Source organism: Phaethon lepturus, unplaced genomic scaffold, assembly GCF_000687285.1.
Source record: "Phaethon lepturus isolate BGI_N335 unplaced genomic scaffold, ASM68728v1 scaffold55981, whole genome shotgun sequence".
In the NCBI taxonomy this organism is placed as follows: domain Eukaryota; kingdom Metazoa; phylum Chordata; class Aves; order Phaethontiformes; family Phaethontidae; genus Phaethon; species Phaethon lepturus.
Genome location: NW_010518148.1, coordinates 9706 through 25072, shown reverse-complemented (window position 1 = coordinate 25072; position 15367 = coordinate 9706). Strand labels below are relative to the sequence as shown.

The window sequence follows — 15367 nt, the reverse complement described above, 5'->3', positions numbered from 1 at the left end:
GGGGTGTCCTCTTGGTCAGTTATCTTCTGGAGGAGCCGTCTTCTTTCCTGGAGTAATTTCTCATTCTCGGCGGTGATCCGAGCAATCAGCACCTTCCCCTGAGCAGTGTTGCAGAAGGAAAAAAAAAAACCAGCGGTTACACTTTGCTCTCCTCTGTCCTCTGTAAACCCTGGAGCGCTTTACCAAGGGGTTACCACCAAGCACGTTCACTCCTAGAAGTGATATGCTATTTGATGTAACATATCCCAAGAAGAGGCTTTTGAGTCACTTCTCAGCAGTAATATTTCTGAGGCTAAAGAAGATGGAGCTTAGGTAGTTTCTGAATGGGATTTGAGGACATGGTTTTTCCCCGAGGGCAAGCTTGAGCCAGGAATTTCCTTTTGGCTTTTTGTTCCTACAAGGACCGGGCTGGAGCCCCTTGGCAATGCAGCCGCTTCGCAGCGCAGCGTCAGTCCTGCGCACAGAGCAGGAACAGCACATCAGGCAGAGCTCCCCGTGCTCCGACTGTCTGGTTGTTTAACAGTGTGGTCCCCTTGCCTACAAGCCAGCTGTTCCTAAACCTCATTTCCTTCTTTCCTAAACTGTCTGTCTTTTTAGAAGAAGGGATGCTCCTGCAGACACGCTGTAGCCTGCTCCCCTGCCTTCCCTTGTGGGAGAAGCCCTTGATGTGTTCTCTCACCTTTTCCACTTGGAGCTTTGACTCGCTGAGCTCATTTTCAAGCTGCTTAATTCTGTTGTCCCTTTGTTTCACCTCGTGGATAAAGGTCTCCTTGGCTCTGCGGATCTTGTCTTTGTGGCGGAGCTGCATTTCGTTGTATTTCCTGAGGAGGCAGAGCGACAAACATCAGGCTGTGAAATGCTTTTGTCTTCTGGGTCAAGATCAAGGCAGGAGACGTCCTGTATTTATTCAGGCCCTTCAAAGCCTGAACAGGGAGCCTCAGGCATCTACCCAGCTCCTTTTGGCTGCACAGGTGAAGGCAGAATGAGCACGCTGACTTTCTGGACTAAGTCTTTCACCACTCAGTTCAGGGGTTTTTTTGTTTGGTTAAGTGTCAAGCAAATGGAAATTCATGGAGGTAAAAAGACCCAAAGCATTCCCAAAACTGACTCCCAGCATTGCAAATCCTTGTGCCGGTCCCTCTCAGCTCTTTATCGCAAACAAGGTTATAAAGTGACCAAAACTGGAAGTAACAGGGAAAGGGTAAGTTGTTTATTTGGGTGGGGATGTGGGCGGTTAAGGGGAGGTACTCACGTATTGGGGAAAAAGACCGAAAAAGAAGAATCCTAAACAACAAGGGTCAGGCAAACAGGTTGCAGAAAGAGCTACTACAGTGGGCGCTTCTTAGAGCTGCGACACTGTGGTTAAATATTTTTCTCTACTGAGACTTGTCATTGTTGCTCTTTTCTTCAAACTTGTCCCATTTAGGCAGTGTTCTTGTTTATTTTTATCGTTTGGATAGAAGGGAAAATAATGTCCCAAAAAAAAGAGAAATCACTACCATATAAGGGATATTTGCCCACATTTGCTCAAAATTCATGACAAAAAGGCTTCAAATTAGATCAAGAGTGCTCTGAGGAGAAACAAGCTGCTCCATGGAGCATCTCTGCCAATGCCACACCCTGAAGAGCAGCACCCGCAGCCCTCCTAGGCACCCCCTCGTTTTCTGCGCTGCCTGCAGCTGCCAAGGAGAACACGACAGCAGACGTGCAATACATAACATAACTGCACGCAGGTGCGGCGGGTTAAGGCAGATCTCTTGGTGCTAAATGCCTTGAACAGCAGAGACAAGGAAGGCTACAGAACAGTCAAATCCAGTGTCACTGCCAGGCACATAAAAAGCAATTCCTGGGTAGGCTTTTTTTGCGTGTCTACATATCCTCTGCTGCTTCGGTCATTACCTGACATACAGATCCTTCTGGTTCAGGAGACTGACTCCTTCCTCATAAAGGGCTTTGTTTTCCTCCTTCAGGACTGAAAGTTGCTCGGAAAGCTTCTGGTTCTCCTTCTGACACTGGAGGTGCTGGAAAACATCTATTTTTTATTTGTGTGTGTGTCCTCAGCTGTAGGGGTGCCTCTGCCTTATTTCAGTCTGGACTCCAAAGCTTCTCTGTCATAAATCCCAGTGGTTCCCACCACAGATAACACCAATCCATTCTGCCTCCCCAGGCCACTGCCTCCTCCCCTTAAAGAAGGCGGAGTGTGGATTTCTGTGCTGTGGGGGGGCCTGCAGGCTTCAACAGGTCAGAGGGAGATAATGCCTCCGCCCAGACAGTGGACTCTGACAAAATTTTCCTGCAAAAAGCTCCATGCTCCGCAAGAAAAGGAGTCAGCCTCTTCCCTTCTCCCTTCAAGTCCTCCTTCTCTGCCCTCATAGCTGCATCCCCAGAAAACCTGCATGAGAGGGGGTGGTGCTTTCCCTCCAGCTCCTGTTTAAATCAGTGGGATCTGCAAGGGCTCAGCACCTGGCTGGATTTGACCCTATTTCAGCAGTTCCTAGGAACACATTTCACACTGGGATGGTGACATGTCCCCCTAGAGCTCAGTGGTCTGCTCTGGAGCCAGCCATCAGCACAGCGTCACCTTGGGTGATGAGGACCCGTCCGTGCTGCAGCTCACCTCACTCGAGTCAGTTTTCCTCTCATCTTCTAGGACGTGCAGAGTCTTGGCCTGCAGCTCCACATGCATCTTGGCCAGCGACGCCTCCGTCTCCCGCGAATGCTGGAGCTGCTGCCGCAGTTCCTCCACCTGCTGCTCCAGGAGCTTCCTAAAAGCATGTTGGTGTGACAGTGAGACACTGACGTGGAGGCCAGCCCGTGATGTGACACTGGGAATTCAAAGCTGGCTGCAATCTACAAACAACATCACACTGCTCTGCACCTCCCCTGGGCAACACTGGGGGTGGAAAGAAATCAGTACATGATTGTACTGATGTACAGAAAGAAATCAGCTGGCTGTCCCCATGTCCCAGTAGCATGTGAACGGGTGGAAGATGTGTCTGGGATCACCAGTCCCAGCTGCATGAGAAAGGTGACTGCTGGCATCCAGAGGGTAAACCAAATCACTGGGCTGACAGGAGGGGCCACGCATCTTCTGAGGCCATTGAAGTCTCCAAAAACTTTTAAATCTCATACAGAGGGGATCCTGTGGAGCTCTGCCAAGGACACTGGCAGGTCAAAAGGAGAGATAGGAAGCAAAACCAGCAGTGCAGTGACTGGGAGCCCACCTAGGGTCGGGCACAGAGCTGCAGGAGGTAGCTGGCAGGCTGGCACAGCAGCATTTGCTGGCGCATACCTGCCCTTCACACGCAGAACAGGCCTTACCCAGCTCTGGGTACCTTTTCAGCTGCTCCTCGTGAAGTTCTTGCTGCACGCGAGCTTCATTTTCTCGGGCCTCCTTCAATTCCTCCTCCAGGAGTTTCTTGTCTGAAACATGGGCCTCTGCCAGCAGGAGTTGGTGTTGTGAATCTTTTAGCTTTTGCTGGAGTTTTGAAATCTCGGATTAAAATTGGACACAGATTAAACTTTCTGAATTTATAGTCCAGTATCTGAATCCAAGGTATTCACATCCCTTTGATCCCTCAGCTGAGTCATGGAAATGAAAGATCTGCTTGCTTCTATCCAAAAGCACTTCTGCGTGTCTTTGTGTCAAAGTCCATTAAAAGTAAAACCTTTCCAACAGCTACCAGATTTTGCATCAGATACTATGTCATGAATTAGCAACAATCCTTTCTGCACCTAGTTTGGTCCTGCACACTTCAAAACCAAATCCAACAATTAGTGCAGGAACACGGCACAATCGATGCCATGGAAAACACAAGCCTTTGCAATTCACCAGATGGCAAAGAGCAGCAAACCTCCTCAGCAAGAACATGATCTGGGCTCCCCGCACCTGCCAGCCCTACCACAAGTTTTCTCAGAGATACTGAGCTTGAGACCCAGGAGTTGAGCCATCAGATTTGGCTTCTATTGTCTTGATTATGTTCCCACTAATAACAGACATTTTTCCTAAAATATTTATCCAAGTGATCTCAAAATTGACTAGCAAAATGGACTTCAGGGAACTGATTCATGAGCTGCTAGTGCTTCTTTTTTCTGAACTACAGTTGCACAAAACTGCTAAACACACGCCTCCCATTAACTTAGCTCACGCTGACGAGTTACCTTTTTTTGTGCTTCGCATACTTTGGATTTCTCCTGTGCAAGTTTCTCTTGCAGACTGCTCTGCAGTTTATCAGCCTGGGAGCACTTCAGGAGCTCTTGTTCGAGCTCTTTGACCTTCTGCTGGCTTTTTTCCCACTGTGCTGAGAGAGAGGAGCATGTTTCAGTAGTGTCCGAGAGTTTTGCCCGGGCTTGCTTCAGCTCAGCTTTGACCTGAGTTTCAAAAGAAGAAGAAATCAAGTTTGCACTTCAACATATATCATCTGAAATGTCTTGATTAGGAAAGGGGTAACAGGATTACCAGAGTGAAGAAGAATAAAAGAGAAATACAGGAAGCAAGTACAGCACACACAAAGTTTTATTTGGAGGCAGTCCAATTTCCATGAAGTTGAGACAGAGCACGCTTGAGAGCCCCAGGCACCGTACGGTCAAGTGCAAACGAGGTCCAGTGTGTTGAAACCAGCACCTCAGACCTCCCATCCTGTAAAATGATGTGATGCTGTCTTCAAACAGTTCCCCCTGCTTTGTTCCTACCTTGGTGCATTCCTGTTGGAGCAAAAGGTTTTGCTTTTGTAAGTCGACATTCTTCTCCCTTTCGTATCTCAGCTCCCTCTCGGCTGAGCTGCACAAGTTCTGAACGCGGCGCAAGTCCTGCCGCAATTGCTGCATTTTTTCCTCCTGCTGCTGGAATCTCTCATCGGACAGACTCTGCAGGAACAGTAAAATGACAAAGGTTACATGGAAATTAACTTCAAGGCTAGTAATTAAGGTAGAGGTATGCCAGTAGGATTTAAGGGCATTTAAATAGGAAGATGGATAAGGCCAGGCAAGCATTTCTTCTGCCCCCACACTATGTCCTGCTCCCTACCCGGTCCCTCCCCTCAGAGAAGCCAATACAATTCTTGAGGCTGAGGGAGAAGATGCTATAACCTGGATGAAGGAACAATTCCCTGTTAAAACTAACCTGCCAAACAAAAGCAAAACCACCCAGGTTTCTCTTAACTCTTGTGCCAGAGTCTCACTAAGGCAACTAAGGAGGAGTGGCACATCCAGCTGTAACTCCCAGAGGTAGCAGGAACAAAGCAAGTCCTGGCAGCGGTGCAGGAACAGACATGCTGGCACAACGCGACAGCAGCCTCGACACCATGAGGTGGTCACCGATGATCTGTGATGGCTTTCAGACAATAATTGAGCTCTTTGGTTCACCCATCTTCTTGCAAGTGCCTGTACACAGGCTAAAAGTTCTTCCCATGTCTGGTGTACCAAAACCCTTCTTCCCACCATCACTTTCAGCTGTCTGTCGATCTGCATTCCCGCTTTGCATCTCCGCCCTCTGTTCTTGGGACCAGATGAAATCCACTGAAGATCAAGCTTCCCTTCTCAGATAAATCCCCAGATAAATTCCCAAGCTCGGAAGTCTTGATCCAGCACTGTGGGATCTGGCAGTGTCATTTGTCCTCAAGATCAGTTAGGTTGTTTGGGTTTTTCCCCACCTGCCTCTATCAGGATCCTTTTCAGCATCCCCTCTACACTGTGTATCTTGCTTTGGTCTGCTCTAACTATACATATTTGCTGCTTCTTGGTAACAGCATGACGCTGATCCTCTTCTTTCCACTCCCACTCCTGCCTACAGGCCACCCTGTCCTCTCTTCTCTTCCAAACTCTTGCACAGAGCCCTTGCTTCTCAGACTCCTCGTCCTGGGTACCTTCATAATGTCTTCCCTTTTTAGCAGGGCTAGCTGCTCTTCCCCTTCTTTTTTATATCACACGGTAAGAAAGGTGAACAAATTGCATTTAAAACTCAGCTAAACCTAGTGACAAGTAGGGGTCTTGCCTGCCAGCTGGTAGAGCAACGGGAGAGCAGTAACTGAGACACAGGCACAGGGCTGCAGCAAAACCCCGCCGCTTGCTGCCCACAGTGGCGGCTCACAAGTCGTGGGATGATTTCAAGCACTGGAGTGCAAGAGCAGAAAATCCCAAGCAGGAGCAGGGAAGAGGAACAGCTTCTGCCTACAGTAAGAGCAAGACTGTTGTGGGAGTAGCAAGCCAGCACTATTGCTCACACTCCAAAAAAGGCGCTGAGAAAGACTGCCAAAAGGCTTAAAACATCATTTAAGGACTGCATAACTTACTTCTTTCACGTGTACTAAGGGGGCTGTTCAGTTTATCCAAGCTCCCACTATGTCCAAAAACATGATGGAAGAAAATGATGACATTCCTAATTTCCAAACATTTTCCTCAAGCAAATCAGTCAGCCTCTCATCTCCCCCAGCATGCTAACACTGCAAGGACCAGCTTCCAATACACTTTAATTAGGTTTTGTCACTAAATTAGGGGAAAAAAAAGTACAGTGCAGATGGCAAAGCTGCCCATACCTGTTTAATGCTCCCATCTAAACTGCCTGCAGAACTCCATGACACAAGAAATCTGTTCTCTCTATGCGCCGTGCCTTGATTCATCCTCAAAGTCTCCTCAAGCGTGCTGTCACCCTGCTCCCAGGTAGCCAGGATATCTTGTTTTAGCTGGGCAATTTCTTCCAGTAACAACTGTTTTTCTTCATTGCTCTCTTTTAGTTGCTTTTCTAGCTCCTCCCTCTTCTTGTTGCTTTCTAGTAATTCAGAACTTGAAGGAGAAATAGTAGAGGAGAGAGATAACTATACACATCCAAGGGAAACCACCCTCTGAATGGGAAAAATGTGGGATACGAGAGTCCAGAGAAACACTCAAGGCAACGCTCAGGTATGTCGGGAGGCTCCAAAGAGGATTTAATCCTGGGTCTAGTAGTTCTGGGCAAGGGTCAGTCTCCCCTGGACACTGACCCACAAAAAAATGTGTGTCCAAAGGGTCAGCTCTCAGTCATTCCCGAGTAGGTTAACTGCTGGTTAAGGAAACACTCGCATGGGGCCACATGAGCTGGTCTGTGCTCACAAGCAGCAGAGAACCACTCGCACAACACTTCGCTGTATGGAAGTACGGGCTCAGGTCTCTGGATCAAGCTGCCTGGCTTATCTCGATCCAAACTGTACGTCCCTGTAAGCTAACCTGCCTGTTTTATCCTGGTTGTACTTTATCGCAGCACTTAGTCATCCAGGTAACTGAGCTGACTGTAGCTATACTGGATTCAATCCAAGCTTTTACTTACTAAAAAGAACCTGAGCATGGATGCTCTAACTCCGAATTTGTATTGATTTACTGAAAAAAGGGTGTCAGGGGACCTGTAAGAGCTTTATTTACAACCCCGATGCCTGCTGACACCTGCCCTCCAAGCACAACCAAAATCCACAGACCGATGCACATCACCAGCTGCTGGCCGCAGTTAGCCCCAAGGAGCCCAAGCCCACGCTGGGAGCATTTTGGGACCGTGTTAGTCCAAATACAACCTCACACCAAGAGAAAAAGCCTCCTCTTTAATGACAGCTCTCATTTATGCCGTTAGAGCTGCAGAAAAGAAGCTCCTCACCGATCATGGTGTCACTAAGGGAAATGCTTATTCACCAAAATCTCTATAGAGAGACGATTAACTGATAAGGAAGACACAAAGCTGCTGTGCCCATTTTGCCAGAAGCAGCACTATGGGGATTTTTAAATGACTAAAAAATTTGTCAACAAAGATAAGGAGCAGAAAGTACCACAGGCCTTGATGAGGTTTACCAGAGCAGTTCTTGTTCATCCCTCAAGTTTTTGATCTGTTCTTCCAAAAATACTACTTTAGTCTTCTGTTCTTCGTATGTCTTTTCACCTGTACATAGATCTTCTGTATGCTCGAGTTTATTAATCTGTTCTCTTTCTTGTAGAAGTTCAGAGACCTGTAAGGTCAGAAAACACCACGACTTTGATTTTCTTTGGTCTCATGGAAACCTTTTGAGCAGTATAAGGCAATCTGGGGACTCCATCAAGACATGGCTTGTGATTCTGTAGCTAAATTATTGTAATACTTCACTCTTGAAGATACATGTGCAAGTCCTTTTTTCTGCATGGGAAGTAGCTGCACATAAACTACCATCAAATCACATTTCGTTATTTGATTACATCCTTCTGTTGCACATCTGTAGTTCTCAGGGCTTTGTATCATGTGCCATGTTTCTTTACAAAACTAGCAATTCTCGAAAAAACGGGAACGGTGCAAGGTATGTATTCAGCTGTCTCATACAGAGAGGATCCTCCATTCAACTCAGCCCAAAATAACTTTCTACGGATGGCTGCTCTCCACTTTCAGCATCACCTAATGCCTTAACACCTGGTAATGGCAGACTCAAAACCTGAGACACGGAGAGAGGATGCCAAGAAAATAAAAGGGGTAAGAAAGGAAGGCATGAGGAGTGCATAAAGGACACAGGAACTCCCAGACTGGATAAGAAGCAGAATCTGCCTAGCCTAATGTCTCCTGATAAAAGCAGCAGTGAACCCAAATCCTTCAAAAAAAAAAAAAAAAAAGCTATTAAGTCCACTAAACACTAGCAATGACTTTGATTCCTACAGCTTTTTAATCAATAGCTCTTCCTGAGTATACGCTAGTGCTAACATTTCAATTCCAGGTATTCTTATCTACACCAAGATGAATTTATTTGTATTTGAGCAATACACACTAGCAGTTTCTGTCTGCATCAGGCACCAGAACAGGGATTTCTTTACATTTCTCACCTCTGTATCTAACAAAGCATTATCTTCTTGTAACTTCTCATGGGATACATTAATGAGACCCCTGCTTGCTGATGTTCCAAATAAATGCAAAGAGCTCTTTGCGTAGCTTCAGTTCATAAGCACATCATTAAGATTTACAAGAACAAAAGTACTATCCAATTTACTTGCCCATTCTATGTGTTGGACATCCTGACAAACACAACACTGAACAACCTCAGATCTTGACCTCCAGGTGTATCGCCCACAAGAACCCGATGATTTCATGCCAAGCTAACTTCCAGCACTCTGCTAATAAACGATTCATCCCAATTTAGCTACTCCAGCAAAAGGGAACGAACCCATTTGTGAAGTCGGGAATCCCAGCAAACACATGCAAAATCCTCTATTTTAAAGACCATTACAGTCTTACACAGGCCACTGGATTTCGTCTCGTGTTGCCTTTGATGGAAGAATAGTCCTCTCCTCAGGCAAAACCACCATGCAAGTCGTGGCTGAATTACAGCCACACTTACAGGGATGTATGAATTTGATTACGGTCCCGGGACCATAAGTAGATTGAACTATTGGGATGCAAAGGTTAAAGAGTGACTCTTCCCATTTGCCCCATCATCCCCCAAAATCAGACAATTCCTTTTCATCTACGTATTCATAGACTGACCTAGCCCCTTCCTAAACCGCTATTCGGCAAGGTTTGCTCTGCATCCTGAGGTTTTACAATGTGAATTTGTTGCCTAACAGCACCACAGAAGTCCTGTCCTCTACATGCCACTGTTCCTCCAGCAACTCTTCTGTATGTGCAGTTGCGCCAACAGTTCAGGACTTTCATTGTTTTTTACTTACGTCCAAAGAAGTGATGACTCACAGTTCGTTTAAGGCCTCTCAGAGTGCTAAAAAAATGGGATTTGTAATAGATGTAAACCCCCTCTTTGCCAGTCTCCCTCAGGTCTCCCTCATCTGCCTGATACAGGCCACAGCTCTGCAGCTCTCCTAAATCTTCATCCTAATTTTCAGTCTCTGTCCTGCCTATGTCTGTGCCAGCCCTTGAGCAATTTTGTTGGCATCACACGCTCTGTCTCCTCTATGGCCCAGCTGGAAGACAAGAGCACCAGCAACTCTGCCAGCAGAGATAAACCTGCCAGGAGTCTACCTAGCAGTTAAATCACTTCAAGCAAAGTGTACTGAGGTCCTTAGGGCAAAAAAAACCAAAAAGCAGTGCCGGGGTCCCAGCAAGCTGCTCATGTAGACTTCTCTGACTCTCAGGTGATCCGACATCTTATCATGCCATACTCTGGTTAAGAAAGATGCTATTAATATTAAAGTGGACCCATGTTAAACAGATTCAGTATTAGTCAGTTAATTGACCTCAGAAAAACAATCACTGCTAACAGATAACCGTGATGCTGCTCCACAGGGAGGTCTTGGCTCAAATCTACAAGTACCCTGCCATGTTGTGACATGGAGAGATGAAGGATCATGATCATCACAAATAACTCTGCAATAAATACCTAAGTCCAAAAACCTCCACTCTGCCCTCTACAAGAAGCGGGCTTTGGCTACAAACTTTGAACTACTGTTTTGTTATTAGCTTCACTGAAAGGAAAAATAAAGTACAGAGTTAGAGACAGTTCCATTAAAGCAGATGGATTTAAAACCATTTACCAAAGAATGGTAATTAAATTAAAACTGGTTGGACTAGAGAAATGCGTCAAGAGAAGTCAAGCAATGGACTTGGGGGGGTGACTGGGGATGTTTTACAGAGTCATCCAAAGGCAACTGCTTCCTGCAGGGAGTCCCACTGCAGGAGCTATACGTACCTCGTTGCCCAATACCACCTTCTCAGCCTTCAGATCTTCTCGTAACAGTTCAAGCTCAGATGCGAGTTGCTTTCTCCGTTCTCTCCGCTCTCCCAGCTGACTTCCCAACTTTTCTATCGTTTCCTGACAGCTTTCCAGCATCTGGAACAAGCAAGATTGAGAGTCACTTCCACAGCATCATTTATTCTTGGAGAAGAGAAACAAATCGTAAAAAATGTGTCTTCTAGAAAAGCAAGGCTGGGAAAAATGGTTCTCAAAAGTTGACAGCAGGATTCCTTGCACCTTATAACCAGGGTTGGCTGGATACCTCTGAAGGCCTGGAGCCTCCACCTGACCCAAAATATCTTGGGAAGGTCACCTCCCACATGTAATAAGCTCTGTCTGGCTTGGACACTTGGCAGGTCCAACTGGCTGGCAAGTATCAAATTGACAGCAAAGTCAGCCCAAAACCAGCTGGGAAACAGCCTTGTAAAGGTACCTACACACTGCCTAGGTTTCACTAAACCCCAAACAAGAGTCAAGCACCTCTACATGTGTAAACCCTGCCAGGGAGTCAACAAGCTCTGCAGTGCTGAAGGCAAGACAATCTCATGAGAGATGAGTTATCATGGAGACAATACTGGCACGTTAGCTGCTTTCCTCCAAAGACATCCATCTGTCTTGTGTGAGCTGGTGGGCTACAAGTACTCAGAAAATGGTGACAAAGAACGTTCACAGAAGATGCTCATTTAATACATTTTTAAATGGAACAATTTCTTGCCCAAGGAAAGCCTCTTACCTCTTGCATCTCCTGTGCTCCAGACGATGCCTGCTCTTCCCCACTCATCTCAGGTTTGTTCTTCTGCACTTCAAGTAACTCTGTCTCTAAACTTGTAATCTTAACACAGAAAAGCCACAAGTTAAAACCAATCCAGTACTCACAACTGGTACTAAATGCACAACTAGTACTAAATTGCTCCTCGTGCCACTATTACAGAACAAGCCCCATGTTTGGAAGGAAGGAGGAGGAGGGGATGTGGACAACCGCCAGCGTGGGCTAGCACACATCTTTCATCCTGCTGCTTCAACGGGTGAAGGAGCCATCCAAGGCCAAGTCAGAAAATGAAAGATCCCTGCTCCAAAAAAGGAGAGGAATGACCCAGACATATGGTGAAAATTCAAGGCCTCTGCAGCTTGTGGGCCTTCTGCATGCTGCTCTCCCAATGCGGAGGACCCCACGAGACCCTGATTTGTACCGTTGGCCATTCTCCTTTCCCATGCTGTTGCAGTGCCCACTCTCCCGCAGCTGATCTCATCCAAGCAGATGTTTGACCTGGTCCATGAGGACTTGTCTTGGTCCCTCCACCGCTCAAAGGAGGCTGTAGCTCCCTCCTGCAAGGCTCCGAGGACTCACGACTTGAGCCAGCAAAACGCTGACCTCTGTGCTTCTCCTGGCAGGCAAGAGTTTGTCTAGACAAGTGCTCACTCTGCATTTGCACCATCCCTCCGAGGCATCTGCCTTGCGGTGAATCTCATGGGAACGATTATTATTCCTGCAGTTTAAGGGCTTAAAAGAGCTCGAAGCCGTCCAGCTCCTCCTCCCCATTACACTGCAGACCCTTTTGCAAAATCCCAGGCTTGGCACTCACAGCCACTCTGCTCTGCTGCCAGCCAGCACAGCATTCAGCAGCCTTTCCTTTCAGTTCCTTACACTTGGAAGAAAAGTTTGTGCTGGTTTTCTTATTTCTAAACCACCAAGCTGACCTCCCCACTGCCCGAGCTGGGCTTTCACTGGACGAGGCTGCAGAGCGAGTGGGGACACTGGAAGGAGACGAAGTCCAGCTGCAGATAAAATCCAGCTTCATCTGTACACAGCATACACCGTACTCATACAAGCAACATCCATCACCCCACTCGTACAGATGCGTGTATGGTGAAGCACATAAGATGCCTTACGCCTTTCTCGCCCTCCTTCCTTCACACTTATTCAGAGATCATTTTTCATTCCTTCCCAATGGGAAGCCAAAGGCAAAGAAGTGCCAAGTCTCTGCCAACCCCAGCCCATGTAAAGTGGCTACAAAGCAGCTTGTCAAAGCACAGGAGCTTTGCTGTCACTGACAGGCTTCAGGCACAAGATGGCTCTGCTGAAGCTCCCAGCAGGGAATGGTCTCTAACATAAAGGAAAGCTGCTGTGATGCTGTTTTTTAAGACAGATGATGTTACCCAACCTAGGTGTTAAAAGCAAATCAGTGGCATGAAACACTCAGGCCTCTTACAGAAGAGCTAGAGGGCAATAAATGCCCCTCTTCTTGTATGAGTAGATGATAGTTTGGGGTTCAACAAGACTCTGGAGTTCTGGAAGGGACCTCAAAGGCAAAATACACCTCCCCTCCCCGTCCCCCAGCCAAACTTTGGTCATGAAGTCGCTGCTCAGCTATATATTTCCATTATTTTGTTTATTTTTCCTCCAAGCCTCTAACTTCTAAGCATTTAAGTTGTGCTAGTAAGTCTCATGCCAACAGCAGAACAATATTCACATTGTATCCTGGTGTCCTCGTTCCGAGTCAGTGGCCTAATCGGCCAAGATTTTTGCAGGCATGCCAAAACAGAAAAGACTTCCAAGTCCTTCTCACATGGGGCAGCCTGGCCAACACCCAGCAGCGCTGCTTTCTCCAAGGTCCAGTGCACCTGCCTTTGTGTAGTCCTTCCCTCATTACCTCCAAGGCACCCAAAAGCCTCTTGCAGATGAAGGGTGCAGCTCCGCAGCCCTCCCTCTGAGCAGATGCTGGATCTGACAAAGGGTTAACCCACCTCCTCTTCCATCCCATGATCTGCCCATCCCTCCTCCACTGCCCTGCATGCCTCGATTCTGTCTCTTTTTCAGCTACAGCAGCTGCCAAGCTTATGCCAGACAAAATGCCTTCCATCTCCTTGGCTACTCGGTGCTCCCCGCTGCGTTCACCCTGCATCCCCCAAAGCAGCGTTCCCAGGGATCTGTTTAACAACGCAATGAGCGAAGAAGGGATTCCTCCAAACTGAAAATGCACCTTGTTTGATTTGTGGAGGGTTGTGTTTATTCTACTTCAGTGAGAAAGTGGGAAACACTTTTGTGTGTGCTGAACAAACCCCGATTTAAACAAAAGCAGAGTCATGCTGGACAGACCTTTCACCATTCCCATCAGAGCGCCTGCCCGTGGCTCCTCAGCTACACACTTAGAAACATGATGTCTGCTGGCATCCTTCATTAAGATATTTGAACATGCTTTCAGTCTTTTTCACTGTATTTAGAGAATTTTCCCTCACAGCCAGAGGCTACTGACAAGGAATTAATCTTTTCTTCCTTTGCACAATTCATCTTGGAGATGTGTGGCTACTTCAGCATTCACATGGGATATGCCTTCACGCCTGTACTATCTCCTACATCATGTTTTAACACAGCAGCAACTGTATGGACAAGTCAGGTCACTACTCACTCCTGACTGAAAACCTGTGTGTGCCCTTCTTTCTCACCTCAGAAATCCAAGGTCCCTCTAGGGATGCTACGGCTGGTCCTGCTGCCTGGCAATCCAGGACCACAATCACTGCAGAGAGCATCTCTTAACCACAGACAGAGGGGAGAGGGTAACTCAGCCTAAGGAAGGAAGAGCTTCTGACCACACAGCAGGGCTTCAGCCAAAGGAAAAGATCTCCTCAGCCAGCCTTTTTGGGGAGGAGCCCACCTACTCATCTAGCAAGACCAATTTCTGGCTTCCTCTGTTCTCTCTGGCTATAAATTCTTCAGCTGCCCTGCCTGTAAGGGATCACGTGCCCTGGTAGTCATGCTGCACAAATGCTGCAAACGGTATTTTCCTCAGGGGCAAGCAGTGACCAACCAGTCCAGAAGTGCAGATGCTCCTCACAGAGCAACGTCCAGAGGGATGGACAGTCCATCCAGTAAATTGAGGCTAAAGTCCACTCTGACAAAGGCAGCATCAGGCTGAGAAGCTTCAGCAATAACTTAATCTTTGCTTAAAACATGGATGGAGACAGCTCTGCAGGTGTTGCAAGGAGACCTCTAATGTTGCCATGGTTCTGGTAGACCAGATAATCAACATGGTGCTTCACATCTGCAGTTTCCCAGAGGTTCCCTGTCACATGCAAATGAGAAGAACTAACAAAGACTTTCTATCAACCTCCTAAAGTGAAAGGATGATCTGAATGGTCTTGCTATTAACAGGAAAAGATCCAGATTGCCCTGGGTTGAGGGTGCCCAAAATCGAGTAGGACACGGGTTAGGAAGAGACTGGTGAGATCACGTCTTGATCAAGATGAAGCAGAGCTTCTCCAGATGTATCAGCTTGTCACAGCTCTTCAAAAAGATGTGTCCAGCCATGCCTGCCTGACTCAACAGCAGATGCTGCAGCAAGAGGTAGCAGGTGATGAGAGAAACTGTCCCCTCAAATTTGGTATTTGCAGCAGGGATGTCCCCATCCCCAGGCAGTGAAGATCCTGTCCCCCCACATCCAAAAGTGCCTCAGTGTTTGCCACATGGGCTGACAGATCTCCAAGATGCTGCGCTTGGGGAAAAGCCAAAAATGCAATCTTTTGTCAGCAGCATGCTTAACTAAGTGACCTTTCCTGGGATCAAGGAGCATCAGTGTCCCATGCTGATCATTTTCATGTAGGAATTCAAGTCAAGGCCTGGACTTCTATCATGGATGCCAGGTTAAGGAACTTCTATCATGGGCTTCAGGAAAACCTCTCGCCTCTCTTCTGAGCCTCAAGAGGACTCGGGG

At 47.1% G+C, this 15367-nt stretch overlaps 1 protein-coding gene across 1 annotated transcript in view; it reads right to left on the bottom strand.

The window, feature by feature from the left end:
- Nucleotides 1-5: 5 nt before the first annotated feature.
- LOC104628116 (coiled-coil domain-containing protein 30-like) overlaps nt 6-15367 on the bottom strand; it is a gene marked incomplete at both ends in the record, with an annotated part of 24751 nt that continues 9389 nt past the window's right edge. The window contains 12 exons of the mRNA XM_010296598.1: nt 6-98; nt 680-821; nt 1900-2021; nt 2618-2765; nt 3336-3493; nt 4162-4371; nt 4693-4866; nt 6534-6780; nt 7810-7964; nt 8800-8895; nt 10614-10754; nt 11392-11490. Coding sequence (XP_010294900.1) covers nt 6-98; nt 680-821; nt 1900-2021; nt 2618-2765; nt 3336-3493; nt 4162-4371; nt 4693-4866; nt 6534-6780; nt 7810-7964; nt 8800-8895; nt 10614-10754; nt 11392-11490 — 1785 coding nt within the window. The remainder of the gene's footprint in view (nt 99-679; nt 822-1899; nt 2022-2617; nt 2766-3335; nt 3494-4161; nt 4372-4692; nt 4867-6533; nt 6781-7809; nt 7965-8799; nt 8896-10613; nt 10755-11391; nt 11491-15367) is intronic.